At 47.0% G+C, this 27,440-nt stretch overlaps 1 protein-coding gene across 2 annotated transcripts in view; it reads right to left on the bottom strand.

Moving 5' to 3' along the window:
• Daam2 (dishevelled associated activator of morphogenesis 2) overlaps nt 1-27,440 on the bottom strand; it is a 69,159-nt gene that overhangs the window by 37,205 nt on the left and 4,514 nt on the right. For both annotated transcript variants that reach the window (XM_045155983.1, XM_004649525.3), the window contains exons 2-10: nt 26,157-26,246; nt 21,215-21,289; nt 20,726-20,820; nt 16,295-16,628; nt 15,251-15,361; nt 13,340-13,443; nt 12,174-12,240; nt 9,162-9,279; nt 969-1,107 (exon numbers count right to left, since the gene is read on the bottom strand). In XM_045155983.1, coding sequence (XP_045011918.1) covers nt 969-1,107; nt 9,162-9,279; nt 12,174-12,240; nt 13,340-13,443; nt 15,251-15,361; nt 16,295-16,628; nt 20,726-20,820; nt 21,215-21,289; nt 26,157-26,246 — 1,133 coding nt within the window. The remainder of the gene's footprint in view (nt 1-968; nt 1,108-9,161; nt 9,280-12,173; nt 12,241-13,339; nt 13,444-15,250; nt 15,362-16,294; nt 16,629-20,725; nt 20,821-21,214; nt 21,290-26,156; nt 26,247-27,440) is intronic.

Genomic DNA, 27,440 nt, shown 5'->3' with positions numbered 1-27,440 from the left:
CAAATCTTTCCGGGGAATCATTAAGAGTGGAGAGTTGGGTTAGAGAGATGGCTTGACTAAAAGACCCAGGTTCGATTCCCCAGGATCCATATAAAGCCAAATGCACAAGGTAGTGCATGCAACTCGTTTGCAGTGGCTGGAGGCCCTGGTGCACCTATTCTCTCTCTCTCTTTCTCTAATAAATAAAAAATAAGTAAAATATATATTTTTTAAATATTTTTTTGCTCATTTTTTTTTATTTGATAGCGACACAGAGAGAAAGACAGATAGAGGGGGAGAGAGAGAATGGGCGAGCCAGGGCTTCCAGCCTCTGCAAATGAACTCCAGATGCGTGCGCCCCCTTGTGCATCTGGCTAACGTGGGACCTGGGGAAGCGAGCCTCGAACTGGGGTCCTTAGGCTTCGCAGGCAAGCGCTTAACTGCTAAGCCATCTCTCCAGCCCAAATAAAATATTTTTAAAAGGAGTGGAGAGAGTTAAAAGCCTAGCCTATAAAACTGCACTGTCCCCTGCAGTCATCCCTGTGCCCACCACCAGAGGACATTCAAATTTAAATGAATCTAAATTTAAAACTCCATGTGTTAAAAACTCATTGGTGGGCTGGAGAGGTTTCTCAGTGGTTAGCGCATTTGCCTGCAAAACCTAATGACACCAGTACCTATACAAAGTCAGATGCACAAAGTGGCGCATGTATCTGGAGTTCGTTTGCGGTGGCTAGAGCCCTGGTGCGCTCTCTCTCTCTTTCTCTCTCTCTCTTTCGTGTCTTTCTGCTTACAAGTAAATGATTAAAAATGTATTTTAAAAAGTCCTTGGTGACATTTGGCCGCCATTCTGGGCGGGATGGATTCAGTGTTCCTCTAGCAGCTATGAGTCGTGGACCTGTCCGGGGCTCCTGGGTCGGAGAAGGAGCTGAGGTTGCACTGGAAGGAGCCACAGTGGGAGGGAGGGGAAACATGGCGCTGCTACTCACATGTTGACGATGTTCTTGACGTTGAAGTTCTCCAGCGGAGCCAGGTCCGGGTCCACACCCCGCTCGTCCTGTAGAACGATCTGCTGCAGGATGCGGTCCAAGAGCTGCCACTGCTGGAAGTAGCCACCATTGCGCTTGTCTGCGGGGTGACAGGGCGCACGTTTGTACTGAGACTGGAGTCCTCAGGGGTCCTGCTTCAGCACGAGGGCCTGGGACCCTCCCTGCCCCCAGGAAGCTCCCAATCTGGTGGACCGGGCCATGCTGGTAACTGATCACGTAGTCTCACAGTCGAGTCACTCCCGGTCACCTGCACCTGACCTTCTTGGAGTGTGTCACCTCCCCTGATGCATCTTGTGACTCCATAGAATCTGCCCTCCCTGGCTGCCTTTTATTCCTTACTGGGACCCTGAACATCCTATGTTCTGGGAATGTAAACTGCCTTTTCACACTGTCTATAAAAAAGCACCTGTTTTGGGCTGGAGAGATGGCTTAGCGGTTAAGATGCTTGCCTACAAAGCCTAAGGACCCAGGTTGGATTCCTCAGTACCCGCATAAAACCCAACGCACAAAGTGGTGCACACAGATTTGGAGTTTATTTGCGGTGGCTAGGGGCCCTGATGTGCCCATTTTCCCTCTCTCTCTCTTCCTCCCTCCCTCCCTCCCTCTCTCTCTCTCTCTCTCTCTCTCTCTCTCTCTCTCTCTCTTCTTCCCTCCCTCCCTTTCTCTCTCCCTCTTTCTCTCACTCTACACTTGCAAATAAATACATTTTAAAAAATACTTTTAAAAAAGCACCTATTCTAAAATCTGACATACTGAATAATGAAGTCTCCAGGGAAATTTTAAAGTAAGATTTCAAAATTGTCTCTGTTCTTGCTCCACAGAGAAAGATAAATAAAGATTGATCAATTCCAAGTTCTGAAAGATAACAACTGTCAACCAAGGTTACTTTATCCTGCAAAGTTATCCATTCAAATAGATGGAGAAATAAAGACATTCCATGACAAAAGCAGGTTAAAGGAGTATTTGAAGACAAAACCAGCTCTACAGAAAATACTTGATAGAATCCTCCATGCTGAACAAAAGGAAAAGCACACATATAAGGAACCTAGAAAAAACAAGCTATACTCAAATACCAGTTAACAGAAGAGAGCACAGGTAGAACCGGAACCACACACACACACAAAAATGGCAAACATAAATACACACCTTTCAATAATATCTCTTAATATCAACGGTCTCAATGCCCCAACGAAAAGACATAGATTTGCAGACTGGGTTAAAAAGCAGGATCCTACAATTTGTTGTCTCCAAGAAACTCACCTTTCTACAAAGGATAGACATTATCTTAGGGTGAAAGGTTGGAAGACGGTGTTTCAAGCAAATGGGCCTAGAAAACAAGCAGAGGTTGCTATCCTAATATCAGACAGGGTAGACTTTAGTCCGATGTTAGTCAAGAAAGATAAGGAAGGTCACTTTATATTGATTAAGGGCACACTCCAACAGGAGGACATTACAATCCTAAACATATATGCACCTAACATGGGGGCTCCCAAATTCGTCAAACAAACACTATTAGAAATAAGGTCACAGATAACACCAAACACAGTGGTGGTGGGTGACTTTAACACCCCACTCTCATCAATTGACAGGTCATCCAGGGAAAGAATAAACAGAGAGGCATCTGGTCTAAATGAGGTCATAGAAGGAATGGACCTAACAGATATATACAGGACATTTCATCCAAAGGCTGCAGAATATACATTCTTTTCAGCAGCACATGGAACATTCTCTAAAATAGACCATATATTAGGACACAAAGCAAATCTTAACAAATTCAGGAAAACTGAAATAATTCCTTGCATTCTATCTGACCACAATGGAATTAAACTACAAATCAGTAGCAAGGAAGGCTATAGAGCATACACAAAATCATGGAAACTAAACAATACACTACTAAATGATGAGTGGGTCAATGAGGAAATCAAAAAGGAAATCAAAAAATTTATAGAGTCAAATGATAATGAGAACACAACATACCAAAATCTCTGGGACACAATGAAGGCAGTTCTAAGAGGTAAATTTATAGCCTTAAGTGCCTATATTAAGAAATTAGAAAGGTCGCAAGTAAACGACCTAATGCTTCGCCTTAAAGCCTTGGAAAAAGAAGAACAAGGCAAACCAAAAATCAGTAGACGGGAAGAAATAATAAAGATTAGGGCAGAAATTAATGAAATAGAAACAAAAAGAACAATCCAAAGAATTAATGAAACAAAGAGTTGGTTCTTTGAAAGGATAAACAAGATTGATAAACCCTTAGCAAATCTGACCAAAAGAAAGAGAGAAGAGACACAAATTAATAAAATCAGAGATGAACAAGGTAACATCACAACAGATTCCAGAGAAATTCAAAAAATCATAGGGACATACTATAAAAGCATATACTCCACAGAGTATAAAAATCTGAAAGAAATGGATGATTTCCTTGATCTATATGACCTACCTAAATTAAATCAAAATGAGATTAATCACTTAAATAGACCTATAACAAACATGGAGATCCGAGCAGTTATCAATAATCTCCCAACTAAAAAAAGCCCAGGCCCGGATGGATTCACTGCTGAATTTTACCAGACTTTTAAGGAAGAGCTAACACCATTGCTTCTTAAGCTTTTCCAGGAAATAGAAAAAGAAGGAATTCTACCAAACTCCTTCTATGAGGCCAGCATCACCCTGATACCAAAACCAGGCAAAGATAGAACAAAAAAAGAAAATTACAGACCAATCTCCCTCATGAACATAGATGCAAAAATTCTCAACAAAATATTGGCAAACAGAATACAAGAGTATATCAAAAAGATCATTCACCCTGACCAAGTAGGCTTTATCCCAGAGATGCAGGGATGGTTCAACATACGCAAATCTATAAATGTAATACATTACATAAACGGGTTGAAGGACAAAAATCACATGATCATCTCATTAGATGCAGAGAAAGCATTTGACAAAATCCAACATCCCTTCATGATAAAAGTCCTACAGAGACTGGGAATAGAAGGAACATATCTCAATATAATAAAGGCTATTTATGACAAGCCTACAGCCAACATATTACTAAATGGGGAAAAACTGGAAGCTTTTCCACTAAAATCAGGAACAAGACAAGGGTGTCCACTGTCCCCACTTCTATTTAATATAGTTTTGGAAGTCTTAGCCATAGCAATAAGGCAAAAGACACACATAAAAGGGATACAAATTGGAAAGGAAGAAATCAAGTTATCATTATTTGCAGATGACATGATTCTATACATAAAGGACCCTAAAGACTCTACTAGCAAGCTGTTAGAGCTGATCAAAACCTACAGCCATGTAGCAGGATACAAAATAAATACACAGAAATCAGTAGCCTTCATATATGCTAACAACATACACACAGAGGATGAAATCAGAGAATCACTCCCATTCACAATTGCATCAAAAAAAAATAAAATACCTTGGAATAAACCTAACCAAGGAAGTAAAGAATCTATACAATGAGAACTTTAAAACACTCAAGCGAGAAATTGCAGAAGACACTAGAAAGTGGAGAAACATCCCTTGTTCCTGGATTGGAAGAATCAATATCGTGAAAATGGCAATCTTACCTAAAGCAATCTACACATTTAATGCAATCCCTATCAAAATTCCAAAGGCTTTCTTCATGGAAATAGAAAAAACAATCCAAAACTTCATTTGGAATCACAAAAAACCTCGAATATCTAAAATAATACTGAGCAACAAAAAAGAGGCTGGTGGTATCACCATACCTGATTTTAACCTATACTACAGAGCCATAGTAACAAAAACAGCATGGTACTGGCACAAAAACAGACATGTAGATCAGTGGAACAGAATAGAGGACACAGATGTAAGCCCAAGTAGCTATAGCCACCTGATATTCAATAAAAATGCCAAAAATACTCATTGGAGAAGAGACAGCCTCTTCAGCAAATGGTGTTTTGAAAACTGGATAAATATCTGCAGAAGGATGAAAATAGATTCTTCTCTCTTGCCATGCACAAGAATTAAATCCAAATGGATTAAAGACCTTAACATCAGACCGGAAACTTTGAAACTGCTAGAGGAAAAAGTAGGGGAAACCCTTCAACATATTGGTCTTGGCAAAGACTTTCTGAATACAACCCCAATTGTTCAGGCAATAAAACCACAGATTAACCACTGGGACCTAATGAAATTACAAAGATTTTGCACCGCAAAGGACACAGTGAAAAAAGCAAAGAGGCAACCTACAGAATGGGAAAAAATCTTCGCCAGCTATATATCTGATAGAGGATTAATATCTAGGATATACAAAGAACTCAAAAAGTTAACTAATAAGGAATCAAACAAGCCAATCAAAAAATGGGCTATGGAGCTAAATAGAGAGTTCTCAAAGGAAGAAATACGAATGGCATATAAGCATCTAAAAAAATGTTCTACGTCACTAGTCATCAGGGAAATGCAGATTAAAACTACATTGAGATTCCATCTCACTCCTGTCAGATTGGCCACCATCATGTAAACAAATGATCATAAATGTTGGCGGGGATGTGGGAAAAAAGGAACCCTTCTGCACTGCTGGTGGGAATGCAATCTGGTCCAGCCATTGTGGAAAACAGTGTGGAGGTTCCTAAAGCAGCTAGAGATTGATCTACCATATGACCCAGCTATAGCACTCCTAGGCATATATCCAAAGGACTCATCTCATTTCCTTAGAAGTACATGCTCAACCATGTTTATTGCTGCTCAATTTATGATAGCTGGGAAATGGAACCAGCCTAGATGTCCCTCAACAGATGAGTGGATAATGAAGATGTGGTACATTTATACAATGGAGTTCTACTCAGCGGTAAAGAAAAATGAAGTTATGAAATTTGCAGAAAAATGGATGGACCTGGAAAGTATTATACTAAGTCAGGTAACCCAGGCCCAGAAAGCCAAGCGCCACATGTTCTCTCTCATATGCGGATCCTAGCTACAGATGACTGGGCTTCTGTGTGAGAATGAAAATACTTAGTAGCAGAGGCCAATAAGTTGAAAAGGAGACATAAAGGGTGGAGAAAGGAAGGGAGGAAGATACTTAATATGTTGATATTGTATATATGTAATTACAATGATTGTAATGGGGAGGTAATATGATGGAGAATGGAATTTCAAATGGGAAAGTGTGGGGGTGGGGAGGGAGGGAATTACCATGGGATATATTTTATAATCATGGAAAATGTTAATAAAAATTAAAAAAAAATTTAAAAAAAATAAATAAAGATTGATCACAAGTTCTCTGAGCATGCCAAAAGAGTTCAAGAAGTAATGAGAAATGGTTAATGGGTTTCAGAGAAATTTTTCTAGTGATGACCTTGAACTATGAAGGCAAAGGTGTTTGTGTTGTGCCTGATCTTTATTTTTTGTATGTGTATGTGTGTGTGTATGCATGGTGTACATGCATGTTAATATGTGTGTGGGTGCACATGTGTGAATGTGTATGTAGAGGCCAGAAGTTGACATCAGTTGATTTCTTCAGTTGTTCTCCACCTTATTTTATTTTATTTTACTTTTTTTTTGAGGTGAGCACAACAGACTGGCCTTTTGTTAAATGAGAGTAAGCAAGAGAGAGAGAGAATTGGCATGCCAGGGACTCCAGCCACTGTAATCGAACTCCAGATGCATGTGCCACCTTGTGCGCATGTGCAACCTCGTGCATGCATCACCTTGTGTGTCTGCCTTACATGGGATGTGGGGAGTCGAACATGGGTCTTTAGGCTTTGCAGGTAAGTGCCTTAACTGCTAATCCATCTCTCCAGCCATCCACCTTGATTTTTTTAAAATATTTTTTATTTATTTATCTGCAAGCATAGAAGAGAGATAGAGAGAATGGGCATGCCAGGGCCTCCTGCCACTGCAAACAAGTTCCAAATGCATGTGCCACTTAGTGCATCTGGCTTTACGTGGGAACTGGGGAATCAAACTTAGGTCATTAGGCTTTGCAGGCAAGCGCCTTAACCACTGAGACACCCCTCCAGTCCCTCCACCTTATTTTTCTGAGTCAGGGTCTCTCACTGAACCTAGAGCTCACCAGGTGGGCTAGACTAGCCAGCCAGTAAAGTCCTGGGGAATCTTCCCCAGTTCTGGGATTATAGGCATGCACTGCTCTGCCTGGCATTTTCATGTAGATACTGGGGATTTTATCTCCTTTCTATGCGACAAGCACTTTATCTATTGAGCCAAACCCGCCCCCCCACCCCACCAGCCTGCACTGTGTCTGATCTTACGAGACTTTGCTCTCATGTCTTTGACTCTGGCTGGGTGTGGACTTTCTGTTCACATGCTGGCCACTAGCTCTCCTTCCTTGGTCCTTGATCCCAAGCATTTCATCTCCACTGACCATCAACAAAAGTCAATTTAGGGCTGGAGAAATGACTCAGCGGTTAGGATGTTTTCCTGCACAGCCTAATGACCCAGGTTCAATTCCCCAGACCCATGTAAAGCCAGATACACAAAGTGGTGCATGTACCTGGAGTTATTTTGCTATGGCAGATGGCCCTGGTGCACCTATTCTCTCTCCATCTCATCTTTCTGCTTGCAAATAAATAATAAGAAAGCATTTTTAAGTCAATTTAACCCTAACAAATTCTGGAAGACCATGTCTTGAAAGTCCCAGTTAAGTACAGAATAGAGGGACCCATCTATAGAAACATGAACCAGTACAGACAAGGAACCACTGGGAGCAAAACAAGTCAGATTCCCAGAGCTTTCCATACCTTCTGTGAAGATCTAAGCTGAGTTGCAGAGACCTGATGGTTGCCTGGCCCAGCTAGCTCATGGTCTCCAGCTTTCTCTCTATTCCATTCAATAGCAACTACATTGCTAAGTGGCACCCTTTCCTTTGGCTGTGAAAATTTCTATTTACCCAGGTAAGCAATACAAATCCAGGTCAGTGGCTCGTAGAGTTAGATCACTTTTCTGCTAAAGCCTGACCTCAAAGACTGGAAAATGCCTTCTGCATGTGGAGAACTCACTCTGAGAGAGTAACATACGCTCTCCAGGTCATCTTAGGCTCAGAGACGACGTGCTAAGGGCCCTCCAATCACACCCGACCCAGAGGTGGCACACGGTGAATTGTAACTGTCACCAAGACCACCACCACTACCACTTCTGTGAGGAACCCACTTAGGCTGAACTGTTACAGTGGACCACAGGACTTTCCAGAATCTTCTGTTTTGTGCAAAGCTGTATCACCAGGTCCCTGGGCAGCTAAAGCTCATTACAGATTGCATTCAACGGTAACTATGAGCAATTACACGGAATTTATTTGATCCCTTGCAAACCCCTGGAACTTAAGAACTTAGTCGCCTGCCTCTAAGATGATATTGGCGTTTATAAAGAGAGGCAGGGACAAGGGAATTAGGGTGGGACTGAGCAAAGGCTCAATGGAAGGCTTGATAAAATTAGAAAGAAAAAAAGAAAACACAGCGGTTTGGGAGATGGCTCATTTGGTGAAAAGCTCATTGCGCAAACATGAAGAGCTGAGCTTGGAGCCCCAGCGCCCACATCAAAGCCAGGTGTGGTGGTGGCCTGTGACCTTCATCCCAGTGCTGGGGAGACAGAGGCCAAGAAGACCCCTTGGGCTCACTGGCTAGCTAGCCTAGCTGAATCTGTGAGTTCTAGATTCAGTGAGGGACTCTGTGTCAAATACTGAAGTGGAGAGCGACTCCACGTGTGCACGCACACACCCCCCGCACATACATGATGTCTCCACACATACACACACAGGAAGAAAACAAAGCAAAACAGCACGCACGTCGCACATCCAGCCTGCTCTCCCACACATGAAACTCCCTCTTGCAGATGGCGGGAGGGTTCACGAACAAAGGCCAAACTAGCCGACTTGGGCAATGGCCAAGCCACTGCTTATTAGGCTGGAGCGCTGGAGTTGTCCGGGCCACGTCCCCCGTTCCCCACCTCACCTAGGGTGGCAGTGAGCATCCAGTCCATCCCAAAGAGGGAGGAGCCTGAGTGTTGGGGCCTGACCTTCTGAGGCGGGGCAGGGGCGCGGGGCAAGTGCAGATGGCCATGCATCAGACTGGCCAGCCAGGTGAGGTCCCGCAGCCGGGATGACCAGGGCCCGGGCACAGGCGGCGGCGGGGCCGGGGTACTCACAGGGCATCTGCAGGCAGTGGTGCAGCACAGAAAGCAGGCAGGGGTAAGCCTCGGTATGCTTCAGTTTCTTGTGGATCAGCTCAAACATCTGCGAGGCGCTCTTCGTGTCGATGTGGACCTGGGGGCGGTTAGGCCTCAGTGAAGGGGAGGGCCAGGTGATGGAGGAAAACAGCAGGGGCCTGGAAGAGCCAGCTTCCGTCCTCCCAGCCCCGTCGTCTCCCGGAAGAACATTCTTTTCGCGTCTCTCACCCAGTCTCGGATGGAGAAATCCACATGCGTGTGGAAGCAGCGGGAAGTGCTAAGTACACAGACTGGGGTTTCTCTGTGTCAGCACCACGGGCATCTTGGGGTAGAGAATTCTCCGCTGTGGGGGCTGTCCTGCGCCTTGGAAGATGGTTAGCACTATCCTTAGCCACTGCCCACTAGATGCCTCTGGTATCCTCCCCTTTCCTTGTCCACCTTGGGGCATCCAGAAAACAAACATCTCTCCTCTGGATAAATGCCCCATAGAGGATCAAGGGGGGGCCAAATCACTCCTGGCTGAGAACAGCTGGTCCACGTGAAAGGAAGGAAGAGGGGCCTGAGGCCTAGGCTGGACCTAGGTTCAAGTCCCATGTCTGCTCTGGTTGTGTGACAGCTGATATGCCATAACCCAGTCTCCTTCTCTGTAAATGTGGGTGACACTCAGCACCTGAAAACACCACTGCCTACAAGGAGGCTACTGTTTGGGTTGGATTTTAAAGATTTTATATTCATTTTTTAAAATTTTTTGTTTATTTATTTATTTATTTGAAAGTGACAGACAGAAAGAGGCAGAGAGAGAGAGAGAGAGAAAGAGGCAGAGAGAGAGAATGGGTGCGCCAGGTCCTCCAGACACTGCAAACGAACTCCAGATGCGTGTACCCCCTCGTGCATCTGGCTAACGTGGGTCCTGGGGAATTGAGCCTTGAACCAAGGTCCTGAGGCTTCACAGCAAGCATTTAACTGCTAAGACATCTCTCCAGTCCTATATATATTTTTTTTTATTAGAGTCAGAGAGAGAGACAGAGAGTGAGAATGGGTGCACCAGGGCTTCCAGCCACTGTAGACTCCAGATGCATGTTCCACCTTGTACATCTGGCTTATGTGGACCTGGAGAATCAAACCCACAGTCCTTAGGCTTTGCAGGCATGCGGCTTAGACACTGAGCCATCTCTTCAGCCCCTGGGCTGGATTTTCTACTAGAGCGTGTAAGCAAGAAAGAGAAGTGTATATTTTCAGGATTGCTGAGGCTTTGATGGAAATATGATTTGGTTTGTTAAGCATGACCTGGCTAGGGATGGAGAAAGATGACTCAGGAAATTGCTAGGAAGAGCTGAGGAAAGCCAGCCCAAGAAAGGTACCAGAGCCCACATATGTACAAGAACTGGCTGTCCTTCCTTGGAGACTTTTGGTCTCCTTGGGGGCAGATGGCCAGGTATGGCTAAACAGGTGAGCTCCATCAGAAGCAGATCATGCAAAGCTGGGCAGATGGCTCAGTGGGTTGAGCATTTGCTGTGCAACTGTGAGGAATGCCTAGCAACCAGGTAAAATACTGGGTGGGGCAGTGCCCTGGGGAGGTAGAGACAGGTGGATCTGAATAGGTGAGGTCTAGGCTCAATGAGAGATTAAGGTGGAGAGAGACTGAGAACAACCGATGTCAACCACTGACCTCCACACATGCATGTAAACATATATAAACACATACACAAATGTGTGTGTGCCTACATGCATACACGATAGTTTAAATATGAATGCATGTCCCCCATAGCCTGAGATTTTTAAAAAAGATATTTATTATGTTTTTTGAGGTAGCATCTTGCTCCAGCACAGGCTGACCTGGAATTCACTATGGAGTCTCAGGCTGGTCTCAAACTCCCAGTGATCCTCCTGCCTCTGCCTCCCAAGTGCTGAGATTAAAAGAATGTACCACTATGCTTGGCAATCTGAGATTTATTTTTTATATTTTTGTTTATTTGAGAGTGATAGACAGACAACAGAAAATGGGCAGATAGGTAGAGAGAGAATGGGCACACCAGGGCCTCCAGCCACTGCAAACAAACTGCAGATGTGTGTGCCAGCTTGTGCATCTGGTTTACATGGGTCCTGGGGAATTGAGCCTTGAAGGGATCCTTAGGCTTCACGGGCAAGCACTTAAGCACTAAGCCATCTCTCCAGCCCCATGAGATTTTTTTTAAATTATTTGTTTTATTTTAGAGAAAGAGAGAGAGAATTAGAACTCCAGACACTTGTGCCAGCTAGTGGGCATGTGCGACCTTGTGCTTGCCTCAACTTTGTGTGTCAGCCTTACATGGGACCTGGAGAGTCGAACATGGGTCCTTAGGCTTTGCAGGCAAGTGCCTTAACCAGTAAGCCATCTCTCCAGCCCCTGATGTGTGTGTGTGTGTGTGTGTGTGTGTGTGTTTATATATGAATGTGTGTGTATGTGTGTATGTGTATATATATATATGTATATATATATATATGTGTGTGTGTGTGTGTGTGTGTGTATATATATATATATATAATTTGATTAAGCTTGCAACCTGAATCTCCAGCAGCCCGCTGGAGGAGATGTCACTGGGGCTTGATTTTGTAGTCCAGCCCTAAGGTGTGTTCAGAGCAGTCTGAGCTCCGGCTGGTGGTACTTCCTACCTATTGCTTCACCTCCCTCTGCTGTGCTGATGTATGATGGGATGAGCTAGATTCTTCCACCGTTGATGGTGTTTCCCCTGAATTCTGTAAACCTGAAACAAACCCTTTTCTCCCATGAGCTGCTTCTGGTCAGATGTTTGTCTAGCAATGTGAAGGTAACACACACACACACACACACCCCAATGGATAAGAAAAGAAGCCAGCCCTGGCCATGGGCCATGTGACTCCTCCACCAGTGACTCCTCAACGCAGGGCTTTTGCCAAGCCCAGGATCTGAAGCAGTGATTATAAGATCACTCGGGACCCCATGCCACCACCGTGTTCCCACAGGCACCTCACCATGTCAAACCTCCGGGCCAGCTCCAGGTCGTCCTCATTCCGGACCATCTCAAAGAAGTCCAAGTGCCTAAGGAGATTAAGAAGGAGGGGATAGGAAAAGGTGCTGTTACATCTAGCACTTCCCTGATGGAGGATTCCAGCCCCTGAAATCCCCATTTGGCGATGCCCAAAAATTTTATTTAGATGAAGCTATGGAAAAACCGGAAACAAGCCACATGACGTAGGTCAATACTGCCTACTTTCATAAGATCCCACAGTCTTCCTTCACGGAAGCTGGCCCAGGGTGCTATCATTGTAGATCCAGTTTCTTTGGCATTACTGACAGGCTTGGCACAGTCATCTGTGTGGTGATGGGAGGCTGTGGTGTGCTACAGGATACCTTGCATGTCCCTGCCCTCTACCCATGCAATGCCAATAGAACCCCCATGCAAGCCAGGTGTAACGGTCAGATCTGTAACCCCAGCACTCACGAGGCTCACAGAGTGAGACTGGGTCTCAGGAAAACAAAAGCCCCTTCTCCAAGCGTGCTAACTGAAAAATGTCTCCAGCCTTACTGGAAGACAAAATCCGCCACCACTAAGGACCACTGCCTTCCCCAGGGCTCTCATAGTATCCCCAATTCGGTCTTCAAAGCAAACCTCTCCCTTGCTTTCTACTCCCACTGAATAAAGCCCGCCTTTCTAAAAATGATCATTCCCCTCTCCTTGAAGCCCAGCATCTTAAGATAGCCTCCATCAATGGGCCAGAGCCAGTGGGGCCCGCTAGTAACATATAAGGAGGCTATTCTGCCCTTTGAGCCACGGGGTATTTATAGCATGCATTTTGGGCAGCATCTGCATTTCTGCTCTCTTCCAGCAATCACTAATGGTGTCCTCCAAATAGCAAGAAACCCAAAGACCACCCACACCTATTTCTAGACGTTCCTCGGGAGGCCTGGCTAAGGGCCAGTGGGTTTGTGCATCTATAGCCTCAGGGGTGAGATAAGCAGGTTAGCAAAGAGCAGGGGGCCAGGGTCCACCTGCTGTACCCAGAGCTGATTCCGAAGCTAGGCTGAGTAGGGTAAGTGGTCCCCGGGGGAAGCACAGCATTCACTAAGGTCCCGACCATCTGCAGCAGAGCCACTGTCCCCGCGGGTGTGTGGTGGGGCCGGGTGGCCAGGGCCTTACCTGTCCAGGATGGCGTTTTCGTGCTGCCGGAGCTTGTCAATCACCGGCTGGATCCCCAGCATCAGGAACTCATACCGGAGATGGAGGCGGAACTCCAGGTTATCCTGCACGGAGCCAAGGGAACGTCAGACTCAGCGGACAGTCTCAAGAGTCACCTGGAGACCCCCTCACCACCCACCTCGGCCACCGCCCCTGTCATCTTCTAGAGCAAACTCTCCTGAGGCTATTTCCAGTTCCGGAAGGATGGCAAGAGGCTGACGCTGACCTTGCTGTCTCTCTAAATCAAGTTCGCTGCCCGGCTCTCCTGCCAGCTCTGCCACCTCAGTCCCTTTCTGTCCCTCAATAGCCTGCTCTTAGCCTCTGGCATCGATAGGTAGAGTGACACGGCACAGGAGCCCAGGAGTCAGAGAGACTGTGGCTGACCTCCCTGTGCCGTCACTCCTAGTTTTGTGGCTTTGAAACAGCCTATAAAATAGGCTTAGTAGCATCTACCTATGGGAGAGATCGTGTCAGGACACGAGACAGCCGTAAGTGACAAAAGGGTGCCATAATCTTAGGGACAGGTGGTTCCCCAGCCTGCCTCTCCTAACTCAGGTCATCAGGACTGCATGCAAAAATCAATCAATCAATAAGATAATTGATAAACAACAACAACAAAAACAATAAAAGCATGCTGACAGGAAACCGGGAATTATAGAGGTCACTAAACTAGCAGTTTGGGGCTGAAGAGAGAACTCAGCGGCTAAGGTGTTTGCCTGTAAAGCCTGAGGATCTGAGTTCAGGTCTCCAGTACTCAGGTAAAGCCAGATGCACAAGGTGGCATGTTTGCCTGGAGTTTGCAGTGGCTAGAAGCCCCGACATGCCCACTCTCTCTTTCTCTTTCTCTTTCTATCTCTCTGTCCACTTCGCTGTGGCTTCTTTTGTCTCACTCTCCCTCTTTCTCAAATAAATAAATGAATGAAATATAAAAAAGTTAAATTACTATTTTTTTCCCTTTTGCCTTTCTGTTTAACCTTGGTTGGGGCATATGGGATTTTACCCAGCTTCCAGCTTTTCTAATGTTCCTATTTTGTATGCACATCTATTTGGTGTGTGTGTGTGTGTGTGTGTGTGTGTTTGTGTGTACACGTGCACGTGTATACAGAGGACAGAGGTTGCTATTGGGTGTCTTCCTCCACCACTTTATTAAGATAGCTTCTCTCGCTTGAACCCAGAGCTCACAGACTCGGCTAGTCTAAGCAAGCCAATTTGCCCCAGAGATCCTCTGTCTCTTGTTTCCCAAGGGCTGGGATTACAGGTGAGCCACCACGCCCACCTAGCACGGGCGCCGAGAATCTGAACTCGGGTCCTCACGCTTACAGAACAAGCCATCTCCTTATGTTCCCGCCTTTACGTCCTGGGAATCCCATCCTGAGTCCAGAGGAAGAGAACGCAGAACTCACACCTCCCCTCACAAGGTACTAAAAGATCATGGCCAGTCAATCCAGAAAGCAGTCTCAAAGCAAGTTTCTAGAAAGTTCTAGAAAGAAGGCCCAAACGTTGCCTTTCTCCCCTAAGGATCTCCATGCTACTATCACCAGTCTGTCTTGCTGAGGGTTTGTGCATGACCCAGATGGAAATCCTCCCCCAGGCTTAGATAAAACCAAATAGAATGGTGTGGAGAAGCGAGGGGGCTGTGAAGCCCAGGTCTGGTTGACATGGCATGGCCCTTATTGCAGTCACCTTCATGACCGGCTAGTCTTTCACAAATCCAAGGGAAGGAGGCAAGCTTCTAAAGGTGACCTGAAGGTGACCATGGCAGCAGGGACACACTGACCAGATGCCTCAGCCCCTTCTGAGGTGGCCCCACTCACATACGCCCCTGGGTCCAGGAAGGGAGGTAAGAACAAGAACGAAAAAGAGAGGACTCACCTCTCCTGCCCCCGCGTTGAGGACAGCATTGATAAAGGACATGATGGCTGTCTTGAGGTTCACCTCGTCCCGGTACCGGCCTAGACTCCGGTCGAGCTCATTCAGCAGGGTCTGACGGGAAGGGAGGGCAGGATGGAGAAGGGTCTCAGGACGTTAGGAGAACAGCCTCGACACCTCTCCTTCCAGCCCACCTAGGAGCGAGCCCCCTCCATCCTCTGCCTGGGCAAGCCTGTCTAATTTATCCGCACCTCTCCAGATCTCGCCCCTGCCAAGGAGTCTCCTTGCTTCTCTGCGCCCTGGTCCCAAGTGCTTTGCTCTCGGCTCAGCTCTTAGCCCTCAGGACTTTGTTTCCAGTGCCGGGCACCACCATAGTACTGCATCCTGTCTGCCCCAGCTGTCCCTCTCCACTCCCCAGCCTCATGGACACCAGTTTTTGTTTTTTTTTTTAGGTAGGGTCTCTCTGTATTCTTAGGCTAGCCTCAAACTCACAGCACTCCTTCTACCAATCCGGACACAAACAGCAATGGTACCATAAAATTCTACTTCCTAAAAGACAGACCAAATGGCCGAACCTTCACTAGTCCCTTACAGGAAACACCTGAACTACAAGACACTGGAGAGGGTAGGATCAAAACTGACCTAAATCTCCTACATCTTCCCTCCCTCCCTTTCCCCCTCTCCCCTCTATCTCTCTCCTCTCTAACTCTTGTATATTAGTTATCTTTTTCCTCAATTTCTTAGTGGACACTGACCTGTAACCCCCACTTCCAGCTTGGGCCTACCATCCACAATGACCTTTGATCAGAGAAACCTACAAGGTTTCCCAACACAATGACAGACTTCTGTCAGAGTACTTGATGCTTCCCAAGTGCTGGAATTTAAGGTGTGCGCCACCACGCCTGGCAACACCCGCCCTTGGGGTCCCAGTTCGATCTGCCCTGGACGACTAGGCTATGCAGTCCTATGCAAGGTCCCTGACAAGCTTCTGTCCTCAGTCCGTCAACCTGACCCTGGGGGGCCGCTGGCTCCCGTGGGGGTCCTCACCTGGAAGCGCGTGCGCTCCGCGGCATACGCCTGGTAGTGCAGCATGGCTTCCAGCACCTTCTTGTGACCTCCAGGCACGAGGCACACGGCGCCCAGGATCTCCAGCGCGGCCACCTTGGTCTTGCTGTTCTCCGTGCGCAGGCTCCGCGCGATGGTGCTGATGGCCTCGGGCTGCGCCAGCACGTGCGCCCGCCCCTGGGAATTGTTCATGAGCGCCTTGATGCAACCGATGAGTGAGGTGTGGATGCGGCTCTCGCACGTGGCGTGGTCCATGCTCCGGAGGAAGTTGAGCAGACAGGTCAGGCCCTCCAGCTCCATGAAACGGGTCACAAACCTATCAGCCGGCGCCATTAGGGGGGATAAAAAGGCACTCCTGTCTTTGCATGTCATTCCTCGTACATTTTTGCAAATAAATACCCCCGTTATCTGTGCACTTTATTGTTTAATATATTTTATTCATTTATTTGAGAGAGAGAGAGAGAGAATGGGCACACCAGGGCCTCCAGCCATTGCAAACGAACTCCAGATGCATGCGCCCCCTTGTGCATCTGGCTAACGTGGGTCCCGGAGAGTCGAACTGGGATCCTTTGGCTTTGCAGGCAAACGTCTTAACCATCTGTGCACTTTATATGATAAAGTTTGTACATAGGGGCTGGGGAGATAGCTCAGTAGTTAAAGGCACTTTGCTTTGCAAAGCCTTTCAGCCCACGTTCAGTTCCTCGGTACCCACGTGAAGGCAGCTGTACAAAGCGGCACACGTGTGTGGAGTCCCTTTGCAGTCACAGAGGCTCTGGCATGCCAGTATTCTCTCTCTCCCTCCCTCACTGCCTCTCTCTCTCTCTCTTGCAAATTCAATGAATAAAACTTGTTTTAAAAAATTATACATAGCATTGAACTCCTATTACTTTTTTTTTAATTTTTATTAACATTTTCCATGATTATAAAATATATCCCATGGTAATTCCCTCCCTCCCCACCCCCACACTTTCCCATTTGAAATTCCGTTCTCCATCATATTACCTCCCCATTACAAAAGAAAAATGAACTCCTATTACTTTTAAGAGGAGTCACATTTTATTTGCATTTTAACTGCTGTGTGTTATTGTCTGTTTATGAAATGTCTCTCCGAAAGACTCATGCACTGAAAGCTTCGTCCCCAGCCACTGGCGCTAGTTTAGAAGGTTCTAGAATCAGTCTGAGGGAGGTCCTAGCTTGGAGAAGTATTATGTCACTGGTAGTGTGACTTTGAAGAACATAGGTTGTCCCTGGACCCTCCCCTCCGCTCTCTCCTTCCTGCCCACTGTGATGTGGGAAACCTCTGCCACACGCTCTCACCCTCACCATGTTCTGCCTTATTTAGACCCACAGGCATAGAGCTGAGTGACCATGGCCTGAACTCTGTGAAAGTGTGAGCTAAAATGAACCTTTCTTCCCTTAAGTTAATTTTTTCAGGTATTTGCAATGATGTCAAGATAAACTAAAACACTCCATCTGTGTATCATTAACCATCAGTTGCGCAGCTCCAATAAGAATCATGTGAAAAGATATGATCCCAATTATTATGACCAGCATACCTGAAGACTCGTGTACAGTGAGACCAGGCATTAAGAGAATTATCGTTAGGTGTCCAGATACAGCCCTATTGGAGAGGCCATCAAAACTGATGAGCCAAGGGGCCAAGAGCGGAAAACCACATTTCAGAGAATCCTTGGGAAAATAGCAGGGCTCAACTGTTAGCAGGAAATATGACAGGCCACTTATTTTCATCATTCTTAACCCTGGAGTCTGCGTTCCTTTAAAGAGCCCATGTATAGCACTCAGGGGCCTGAGGACTTAGATGGGAAGAGAAAATTACACTTTTATTTCTGATAACTTCTAACTGAAAATTAGCATTCCCTTCAATGATGAAGGGAGGCTATAAATGACAGAGCTATTAGCAGAATCTCTGACTTTCTCACCTGCACAAATCACTGCTATTTTTGTATCAAATTATAGTTGTTGCAGGTATGTTGAAATATCATTTACACCCACTGGTATCTCAAGATTATAGTTATCAGACCCGCTGCCAGCTCTTGCTGTTACAGGCATAAAGAAGTACGTTCATTGCCATCTCATGCATCTTTAATATTTGCTAGCTATATTTTAATTGAATTGGTTTGTTCTTCAACCCTATCTATTTGCCTATTTTATTTTATTATTCAAAAGTATCATTTCTGAAAAGTGGTAGATAGGTTTTATAGGCACGAGACATCTATGGCAACACATGCTCCCCCAAATAGTGTAGTTTCTTTAATTTAGTAGCATAATTGATTATCTGAAAAAAATGTTCACCAACTGAGTTTCAGGAATAACATATTAATACATAGCTGTATCTCTGTGTATTTATATCACTGTACAAATTTGCCTGGAACAATGGAATATGCTCTCAAATTAAGTCAACAATACATGTTTTTCTTTTTCCTATTATATGCTTGTCTTTATTTCATACAATTTGTACGATGACTACATATAATTCTTGTGAACAGAATTTTATTATGGGAAAGCAAAATGAACTGAGTGATGGGGAGATGAACATGCCAGTGCCTCCTCAGCCTCCTTGCTTTTTTTTTTAATATTTTTTGCTCATTTTTTATTTATTTATTTGAGAGCGACAGACACGGAGAGAAAGACAGATAGAGGGAGAGAGAGAGAATGGGTGCGCCAGGGCTTCCAGCCACTGCAAACGAACTCCAGACGCGTGCGCCCCCTTGTGCATCTGGCTAGCGTGGGACCTGGGGAACCGAGCCTCGAACCGGGGTCCTTAGGCTTCACAGGCGAGCGCTTAACCGCTAAGCCATCTCTCCAGCCCCCTCCTTGCTTTTTTAACTACCTCATCCCTTCCTGCCTCTCGTTCTGAGCCCAACACCACCGTATCAGAGGGACATTCTGGAAATGAGTTGTCCTCAGTCTCCCAGAGTTTGTTTACAGACTCCTGGGGCACAGAAATAGCCCACACAATCCTCTGTGTGAGAAGACAGCTATTAAGTGCTAAATAACAGGACTTTGGGGAAAGAAAGGGAAGATATGAGAGGGATGTGGGGAGTGGGGGGTAAAGAAAGGAAGAAGGAGAGAGGAGGGAAGAAGAGAGGGATGGAGGAAGGGAGGGAAGAAGGCCTGATGGTACTATTTGCCCATGTCTTTGGCTGCTAGCCAAGAAAATTCCAAGCTCTTGCTGTGATGGCATTGAACACGGGGTTCAAGAGATGCATCATGGCATGCTGTTCCCTGGCGCGCCACGGGCACAAACTCAGGAGCACACAGTGTAGTAGACAGCTTACGTAATAGTGAGATGTGGGGGGGGGGATTAATAAGGTAATTAGTGGTCTACTTCAAATATTGCTTTGGTTATCACTTATTTAAACATAAGTTTATAACATTTAAATTTTAATCAAAGCTGTGTTTAACAACCCGTCTGCAAAACAGCTGAAAATTTTAACTGTAGGCACGCCAGCCAGAGCGAATCACTTCCGTTACACCATGGAGCAGAGCCCAAAGCCAGGATCCCTTTGGGGCCCATTTTGGACTCTGTACATAGGGTGGCCTTGGCATCCACCACTATCCTTTGCTTCTGTTTTTTTTTTTTCTTTAATTTTTTTTGACAGCTTCTATCCTTACAGACATTAAACCATGATAATTCCCTCCCCTCCCCCACCTCCCCCTCACAACTCCGCTCTGCATCATACCCCCTCCCTCTCACCATCAGTCTCTCTTTTATTTTGATGTCATCATCTTTTCCTCCTATTATGAGGGTCTTGCGAAGATAGGATAATAAATATGTGGTACATTTACACAATGGAGTTTTATTCAGTGGTAAGGAAAAATGAAATTATGAAATTTGCAGGGAAATGGATGGATCTGGAAAGAATTATACTAAGTGAACTAACCCAGGCCCAGAAAGCCAAACGTCGCATGTTCTCTCTCATATGTGGATCCTAGTTAACAAATGTTCTCCTTTGCTTCTTGGATGGCTCCCATGCCAGGAGGCCGGATCTTGCTCACGGACTCACCATCTCCCCCTAGTGGTTGTGGTTAGAGAGTTTCTCAGCCCATCTCCACCTCCTCCCTAGACAGGCATTCACTCTGTGCCATCTCAGAAAACCTTTCCTTAGACATCACCCATCCCTCAAAGGCTCTTTCAAGAGCTCCTGGAAACCCAAGGCTTACCCACTCTCCTATGCCAACTCCTTTCTTCCTCTCCTGCTGTCCCCTGGCAGTCACCCAATGACCCAGGGGAGAGAAGTGAAAGCTTGAAAGCAAAGAATATGAAATAGACCTCAGGGAAAGCTGGGGTGGGGTTGATAACAGGCCAGCATGGGACGGGGAGTTACGAGTCTGTCGGACCACTGGAAGGAGGCATGGGAGGCACAAGGGATGGGGGACAGGCTGAGTCACCTCATGGGCTGTGTCCGCAGGGATGTCTTCAGGTCTTCTACAACTCGGTTCCTTATGTCCATCTCTTCTTCATCAAATGCGTACAGACTCTGCATCTGAGGCCCACAGGTTAAGGTGAAAGGGGTCAAACGGGGCCACCTGCCTCCCGGGCCCATGCATGACCAAGGGGCCACCTCGCCTAGTCAGGGAAGAGCTTTTACTAAGACACACTCAGACTCCGAGAGGGCGGGATTTCTTCATCTGGGAAACAGAGACGGTGGCTGGCCAAGCCTGCTTCAAGGCTCAGGTGGGTTTAAGGGGGGATTCATGAGCCGAGAGAAGCTGATTCCCTGACTTATTACAAGATCTCTGGAAAGCTGCTGGGTCTATTGAGCACAGCACTGGGGTGGAGGGGAAAGTGCAGAAAAATGGTGTGGTGATATTGAAGTACCACTGACCCCCCTCCGCCCGCTGGTGCTGGGAACAAGCAGGAGAGGAACAGCCACTCACCGCAGCCATGGAATTGATACGATCGATGTAATACTCGGGCCAGCTGGTCGCCAGCTTGTTGGGGTCCTCCTGCTCCTGCACCAAAAAAAAAAAAAAAAAAAAAAAGACACTTGCTCCTATGACCGGCCAAGCACATGAGCAGAAAACATATCAGGGGTCACATTTAATGAACCACATATATAAAGTTAAAAATATCCTTTTATTCCTACTACATCTGTTCCACCTGTAGTTAATAAAATATTATTTCATGGTTGTTGGACTCATATGTTTTTATGGGTACTTTTGATTATCTTTCATTTTGTTCCATCTTTTTGTTTCTATCTGATCACATCATTCTTGTAGGGTAGACAAGCATTGGTCACTGGTGGCTTAGAAATGTCAGAGTTTGGTCTGTCTCAGACAGTTTGACAACACTGACATAAGGTATCCTACGCAGTGCTGGCCACACCCTAGAAAATAGAAACTGTAGAGACAGGAGGAGAAACTCCACAACCCTGGGTTCTGGAAAGCTCCCATGAGGCCTGTCATTTTCTCACTGCACACTCTCCTGAAGCAGGGGCGTGCACCATGGGGAGACAGGCTCATTGCACACTCTCCTGAAGCAGGGGCGTGCACCATGGGGAGACAGGCTCACTGCACACTCTCCTGAAGCAGGGGCGTGCACCATGGGGAGACAGGCTCATTGCACACTCTCCTGAAGCAGGGGCGTGCACCATGGGGAGACAGGCTCACTGCACACTCTCCTGAAGCAGGGGCGTGCACCATGGGGAGACAGGCTCATTGCACACTCTCCTGAAGCAGGGGCGTGCACCATGGGGAGACAGGCTCACTGCACACTCTCCTGAAGCAGGGGCGTGCACCATGGGGAGACAGGCTCATTGCACACTCTCCTGAAGCAGGGGCGTGCACCATGGGGAGACAGGCTCATTGCACACTCTCCTGAAGCAGGGGCGTGCACCATGGGGAGACAGGCTCATTGCACACTCTCCTGAAGCGGGGCGTGCACCATGGGGAGACAGGCTCACTGCACACTCTCCTGAAGCAGGGGCGTGCACCATGGGGAGACAGGCTCATTGCACACTCTCCTGAAGCAGGGGCGTGCACCATGGGGAGACAGGCTCACTGCACACTCTCCTGAAGCAGGGGCGTGCACCATGGGGAGACAGGCTCACTGCACACTCTCCTGAAGCAGGGGCGTGCACCATGGGGAGACAGGCTCACTGCACACTCTCCTGAAGCAGGGGCATGCACCATGGGGAGACAGGCTCACTGCGCACTCTCCTGAAGCAGGGGCGTGCACCATGGGGAGACAGGCTCACTGCTCACTCTCCTGAAGCAGGGGCGTGCACCATGGGGAGACAGGCTCACTGCACACTCCTGAACCTGGGTGTGCACCACGGGGAGGCACAGTCATAACGGGCATGTGCTCCAGCTCTCAGCACCCACATGAAAGGCTCACTCAACTCCTGGTGAGAGCAAAGATGATGGGAGTTCAGCAAATAAAAACTTTGACCGGAATCTAGACTACCTCAGACAAAGAACCTGCTTTTGGGCCTGACATACATCCCGCTGCCTCTTCTCTCCTCTTCTGGGTCACATCCAACATTTCCCTTCTCTGCTGCCAGCCAGTCTCCTGCTTCCTAATTGGCATAAGAGCACCTGATTTGGCCGCCCAGTCACAAAACCCCTGCTCCAGAAACCCCGATATACTCTAGAAGACCTTGAGGCCCCACCTCTTCCAGATGTCCCTGATAAAACACCTGTCCTGAAGACCCTGGGTAGATCGCTCTAGAAGACCCTCAGTGGATGACTGCTCCAGATACCCCTGATGAATCTTGTTCTAGAAGACCCTGTGGGACCGTCTGCTAGAGACCCTGATGGAAACCTGTTCCAGAGCCCCTGAGGAGCTTCTTCCCCGGTACCGCTGGCCTTGAGCCTCTGTCCTCTAGAACTTCATTATCTGGTTTCCTAAAAAAGCCAATTTTAGACCAGTAGAAAGGTTATTGCTCTGGTCTCTATGGCTTCTCATGGCTCTAGATATTAAAGTCCTCATGGCTGATGACCCTCTTGTCTTTGGCGCTGGGAGGGAAATCACAGCACCAGAACCAAGTGTTCTGCCTCTGCATGTGGCTGCCTGCGTTTGCCGGCACATCGCTGCCTACGGCAGGTGCACTTACCCAGCTCTGCAAGTCCCGAATGACAAGGACATGGGGTCTTCCATGATGTAACAATCCAGTGCCAATGAAAGAGTGAGACATGGAAGCTGGAGAGATGGCCTAGCGGCTCAGGCGCTCACCTGAGAAGCCTACTGACCCAGGTTCGATTCCCCAATACCCATATAACTCAGATGCACCACAGGCCTGGAGTTCATTTGCAGTGGCTAGAGGCCATGGTGTGCCCAGTCTCTCACCGTACCCACCCCCCCGGCAAATAACTAAATAATTTTAATTTTTTTTAATGAAAGAGAAATACCTTACATTAGAACTACCCACAGTAGAGGGTGTGCAGTGGGGTGAGACAGGGTGGCCCCAAAAGGACTGGGTTGACTTATTACAGATGATGCAGAACAAGATGGGTGGTGTGTTATAGACAGGGTCAGGGCACATGAGAAGGGTCAAATAATGTGGGGAAACACACACACAACTTAGTTTGGAATGTAGTGTGATGATTTTCTTATATTTTAATCCATTTTTCATTTCAGCTCTATAGGAAGGAACTTAAGGGAACCCCATAGTCATCAGTTTGGATCATGGAGAATCATGAGATATGATTAATTATTCCTAATATTTATCCTTCTTCCCTTCCTTCCATGGCAAGTCTTTTTAGGGCCCAGTTTTCTCACGAGATTCAGGGACACGAAGCACTGAATTAAATGACTTGTGGCCTGTGCCACCACCATCTTCTCCTCGGTTCTCAGATTCCAGGACTTTCCTCCCCAGAAGTCCTGGGTTCTCTGCCATCTCAGCCAGGTGACTGGCTGAGTCTATTGCCTCTTGAGGCCGTTCTTGCCTCCTTAAATAGACTGAAGATTCCAACCGGGCTACTTTTTTGGGATCCTTCCAATGCCAAAAGGCATTTGATTCTATTCCCACTTTATAAAGTCAGCCTGGCTTAGTGGAGAACCCTGACGATGGGACAAATGTCCTGGCCAAGAAGAGTGAGAAAAGAACTCCAAATGGGAACAGGAAGGGGGAAGACCTGCCTGACTTGCCCTGAAGAACATGGACATAATAGGACCCTCGTTCCCAAATAATCACCGTCTGAGGTCAGAGGAGCTGGGACTGAAATCTGGAAGATGGGAGGACCGAGCAGAGATGAGAAAGGCAAGTCACAAAAAGAACATGCCTGAAAGAAACAGAAAGGCTACAATAAAAGGACAAGAGAAAAAGCAGAGGAAGAATTGGTGAGGAACAGATGAAGAGAGAAGAAGGTGTGGTCTGGAGGAGATGGGGAGACACACCCACCCAAGGCTGCCTGGTGCCCAGCACAGCCCTGTCTGGGAAGAGCACAATGGGGACCATCGGCATCTGTAAATGAATGCCAGCTAAGGGGGCAAGTTTGATGACAGCGAGGACCCATGTGTGACCTCTGGCCACGACGCAGCAGAAAAGAAAGATTCCCACCCCATCCTCGATCACTGAGTTCTTCCAACAAAGCTTCTCTGGGATGGCACAGAGAAGTGGCATCAGGCTTAAGAAGGGAGCGGGCACTTCTCACTTCTGTATCTCACTGACCCAGCCCCAGTCCAGGAACTTGGCAGCTGCCTGCCCAGTAGGTTTCTGGAATAGAAAATACGAATTCGACTGGAGGCATGGCTTAGCGGTTAAAGCATTTGCCTGCAAAGCCAAAGGACCGAGGTTTGATTCCCCAGGACCCACGTTAGCCAGATGCACAAGGGGGCGTATGCGTCTGGAGTTTGTTTGCAGTGGCTGGAGGCCCTGACAGGTCCATTCTCTCTCCCTCTCTCTCTCCCTCTTCCTCGGTCAAATAAATAAAATTAAATATTTTAAAAAAGAAAAGAAAACACTAATTCCCTGTAGATAGGCCCCATTTTTTCTTTTTAAAATATTTATTTATTTATTTGCGAGGAAGGAGAAAGAGAAGAGGAGAGAGAGAGAGAATGAGAGCATCAGGGGCTCTAGCGGCTGCAAATGAACTCCAGATGCATGGGCCATTTTGTACATCTGGCTTTATGTGGGTACCAGGGAATGAACCATATCATTAGGCTTTGCAGACAAGTGACCACTGAGCAATCTCTCTAGCCCTCTTTCTCTTCTTTTCTTTTCTTCTTTCCCTTCCTTTCTTGTTCATCCTTCAACATCTAGAGTGATGTTGGTGCATAGGACCATCTCACAGATGATGGATGGATGGATGGATGGATGGATGGATGGATGGATGGATGGATGGATGGATGCATGGATGGATGGATGGATGGATGGATGGATGGATGCATGGATGCATGGATGGATGGATGCATGGATGGATGGATGGATGGATGGATGGATACATGGATGGATGGATGGATGGATGGATGGATGGATGGATGCATGGATGGATGGATGGATGCATGGATGCATGGATGGATGGATGGATACATGGATGGATGGATGGATGGATGGATGGATGGATGGATGGATGCATGGATGCATGGATGGATGGATGCATGGATGGATGGATGGATGGATGGATGGATGGATACATGGATGGATGGATGGATGGATGGGTGGATGGATGGATGGGTGGGTGGGTGGATGGATGGATGGATGGATGGATGGATGGATGGGTGGATGGATGGATAGATGGATGGGTGGATGGATAGATGAATGGACAGATAAGGATCAGAGTTCTTCTGTGGAAACCCAGAAGTGTGGTGTGTGTGGTGTGTGGTGTGTGTGTGTGTGTGTGTGTGTGTGTGTGTGTGTGTGTGTGTGTAGGGGAATACCTTCTTCTTGCTGCAATAGATCTGCCATTTCTTCTCAGGTGGTAATGCAAACACAGCCTCCCGGTTTTTGTCTGTGAGATCCAGTTCATCCTGCAAAGACACAACAAACCTGTCTGAAACCCAAGGAAGGCTGAGGTTGGATTATCTATCCCTACAGGAAATTAGGACACCCCAAACCTGCCTACCCTCTTCCTCCCTGAGAGCAGCAAAGATAATGAGGAATGGGGCTTTTTGTTTTCTACTTGACACAGAGTCCCAGCCCCTGGCCTCAACCAGTTGCAGGCTGCTTCTACCCATGGTCCTTTGCTTCCTCCCAGTGCGTCCTGGTCTCAGCAAAGCCTCCTCCCTCCTCCAGGCCACCTTGTCCCCTGCATTTCTGCGCGACTTCCCCGCTTCCCACATCATCTTGTGCGTCTTGTGAGCTCAGCCTGGGAACCTCTCAGACCAAGGCCCGACAAAGGTGGGAGTGATGCCCTGACCCGGCCCCGTCGCTCTCTCAGATCTTCGCTTCATCTTTCGACGCTGCCCTGCCTCTTGGTTCTCTCCCCAGGAATTCCATGGTTCAGCATGGGTTGGGGAAGCTGGTGAGGACCAGTTGCTGAGCAAGGTAGGAAGTGCCCCATGAGGCTGCGCATACACTGGGGTCAGGGTCCCGCCAGGCTGGTCTCACTTTCTGAGGGGCAGAAATGGTGAGCTCCTGAGGTTATCATATTTGGGGCTCGTGCTGTAAGTACAGGAGCTAGGGGGCTCCTAAAGATCTCTTTCTGTTCCACTTTTGCTTTTTTATTTTTAAATTTTTCTTATTTTTATTTATTTATTTGAGAGAGAGAGGCAGGTAGATGGAGAGAGAGGGAGAGAATGGGCATGCCAGGATCTCCAGTCACCAGAAGGGAACTCCAAACACACGAACCACCTTGTGCATCTGGCTTACGTGGGTCCTGGGGAATCTAACCTGGGTCCTTTGGTTTTTCAGGCAAACACCTTAACCACCAAGGTATCTCTCTAGCATTTTTTTTAATTTAATTGATTATTTACTTGCAAGCACAGAGAAAGACAGAAGTAGACCATGGGCACACCAGGTCTTCCTGCCACTGTAAACGAACTGCAGAGGCATGTGCCACTTTGTGTATCTAGCTTTCCGTGGGTCCTGGGGCTTATTTTATGTTTATGACAGGATCTCATGGCTATAGCCCATGGCCCGGAACAACTCACTTTGTAGCTCAGGCTGGCCTCGGACCCTCAGCATCCTCCTTGATCAGCCTCACAAACAGCTCTCTCTGAAAC

This window comes from Jaculus jaculus, chromosome 8, assembly GCF_020740685.1.
Source record: "Jaculus jaculus isolate mJacJac1 chromosome 8, mJacJac1.mat.Y.cur, whole genome shotgun sequence".
Classification (NCBI taxonomy): domain Eukaryota; kingdom Metazoa; phylum Chordata; class Mammalia; order Rodentia; family Dipodidae; genus Jaculus; species Jaculus jaculus.
Note: the sequence above shows the minus strand (reverse complement) of the source record. Positions and strands in the feature narration are given on the sequence as shown.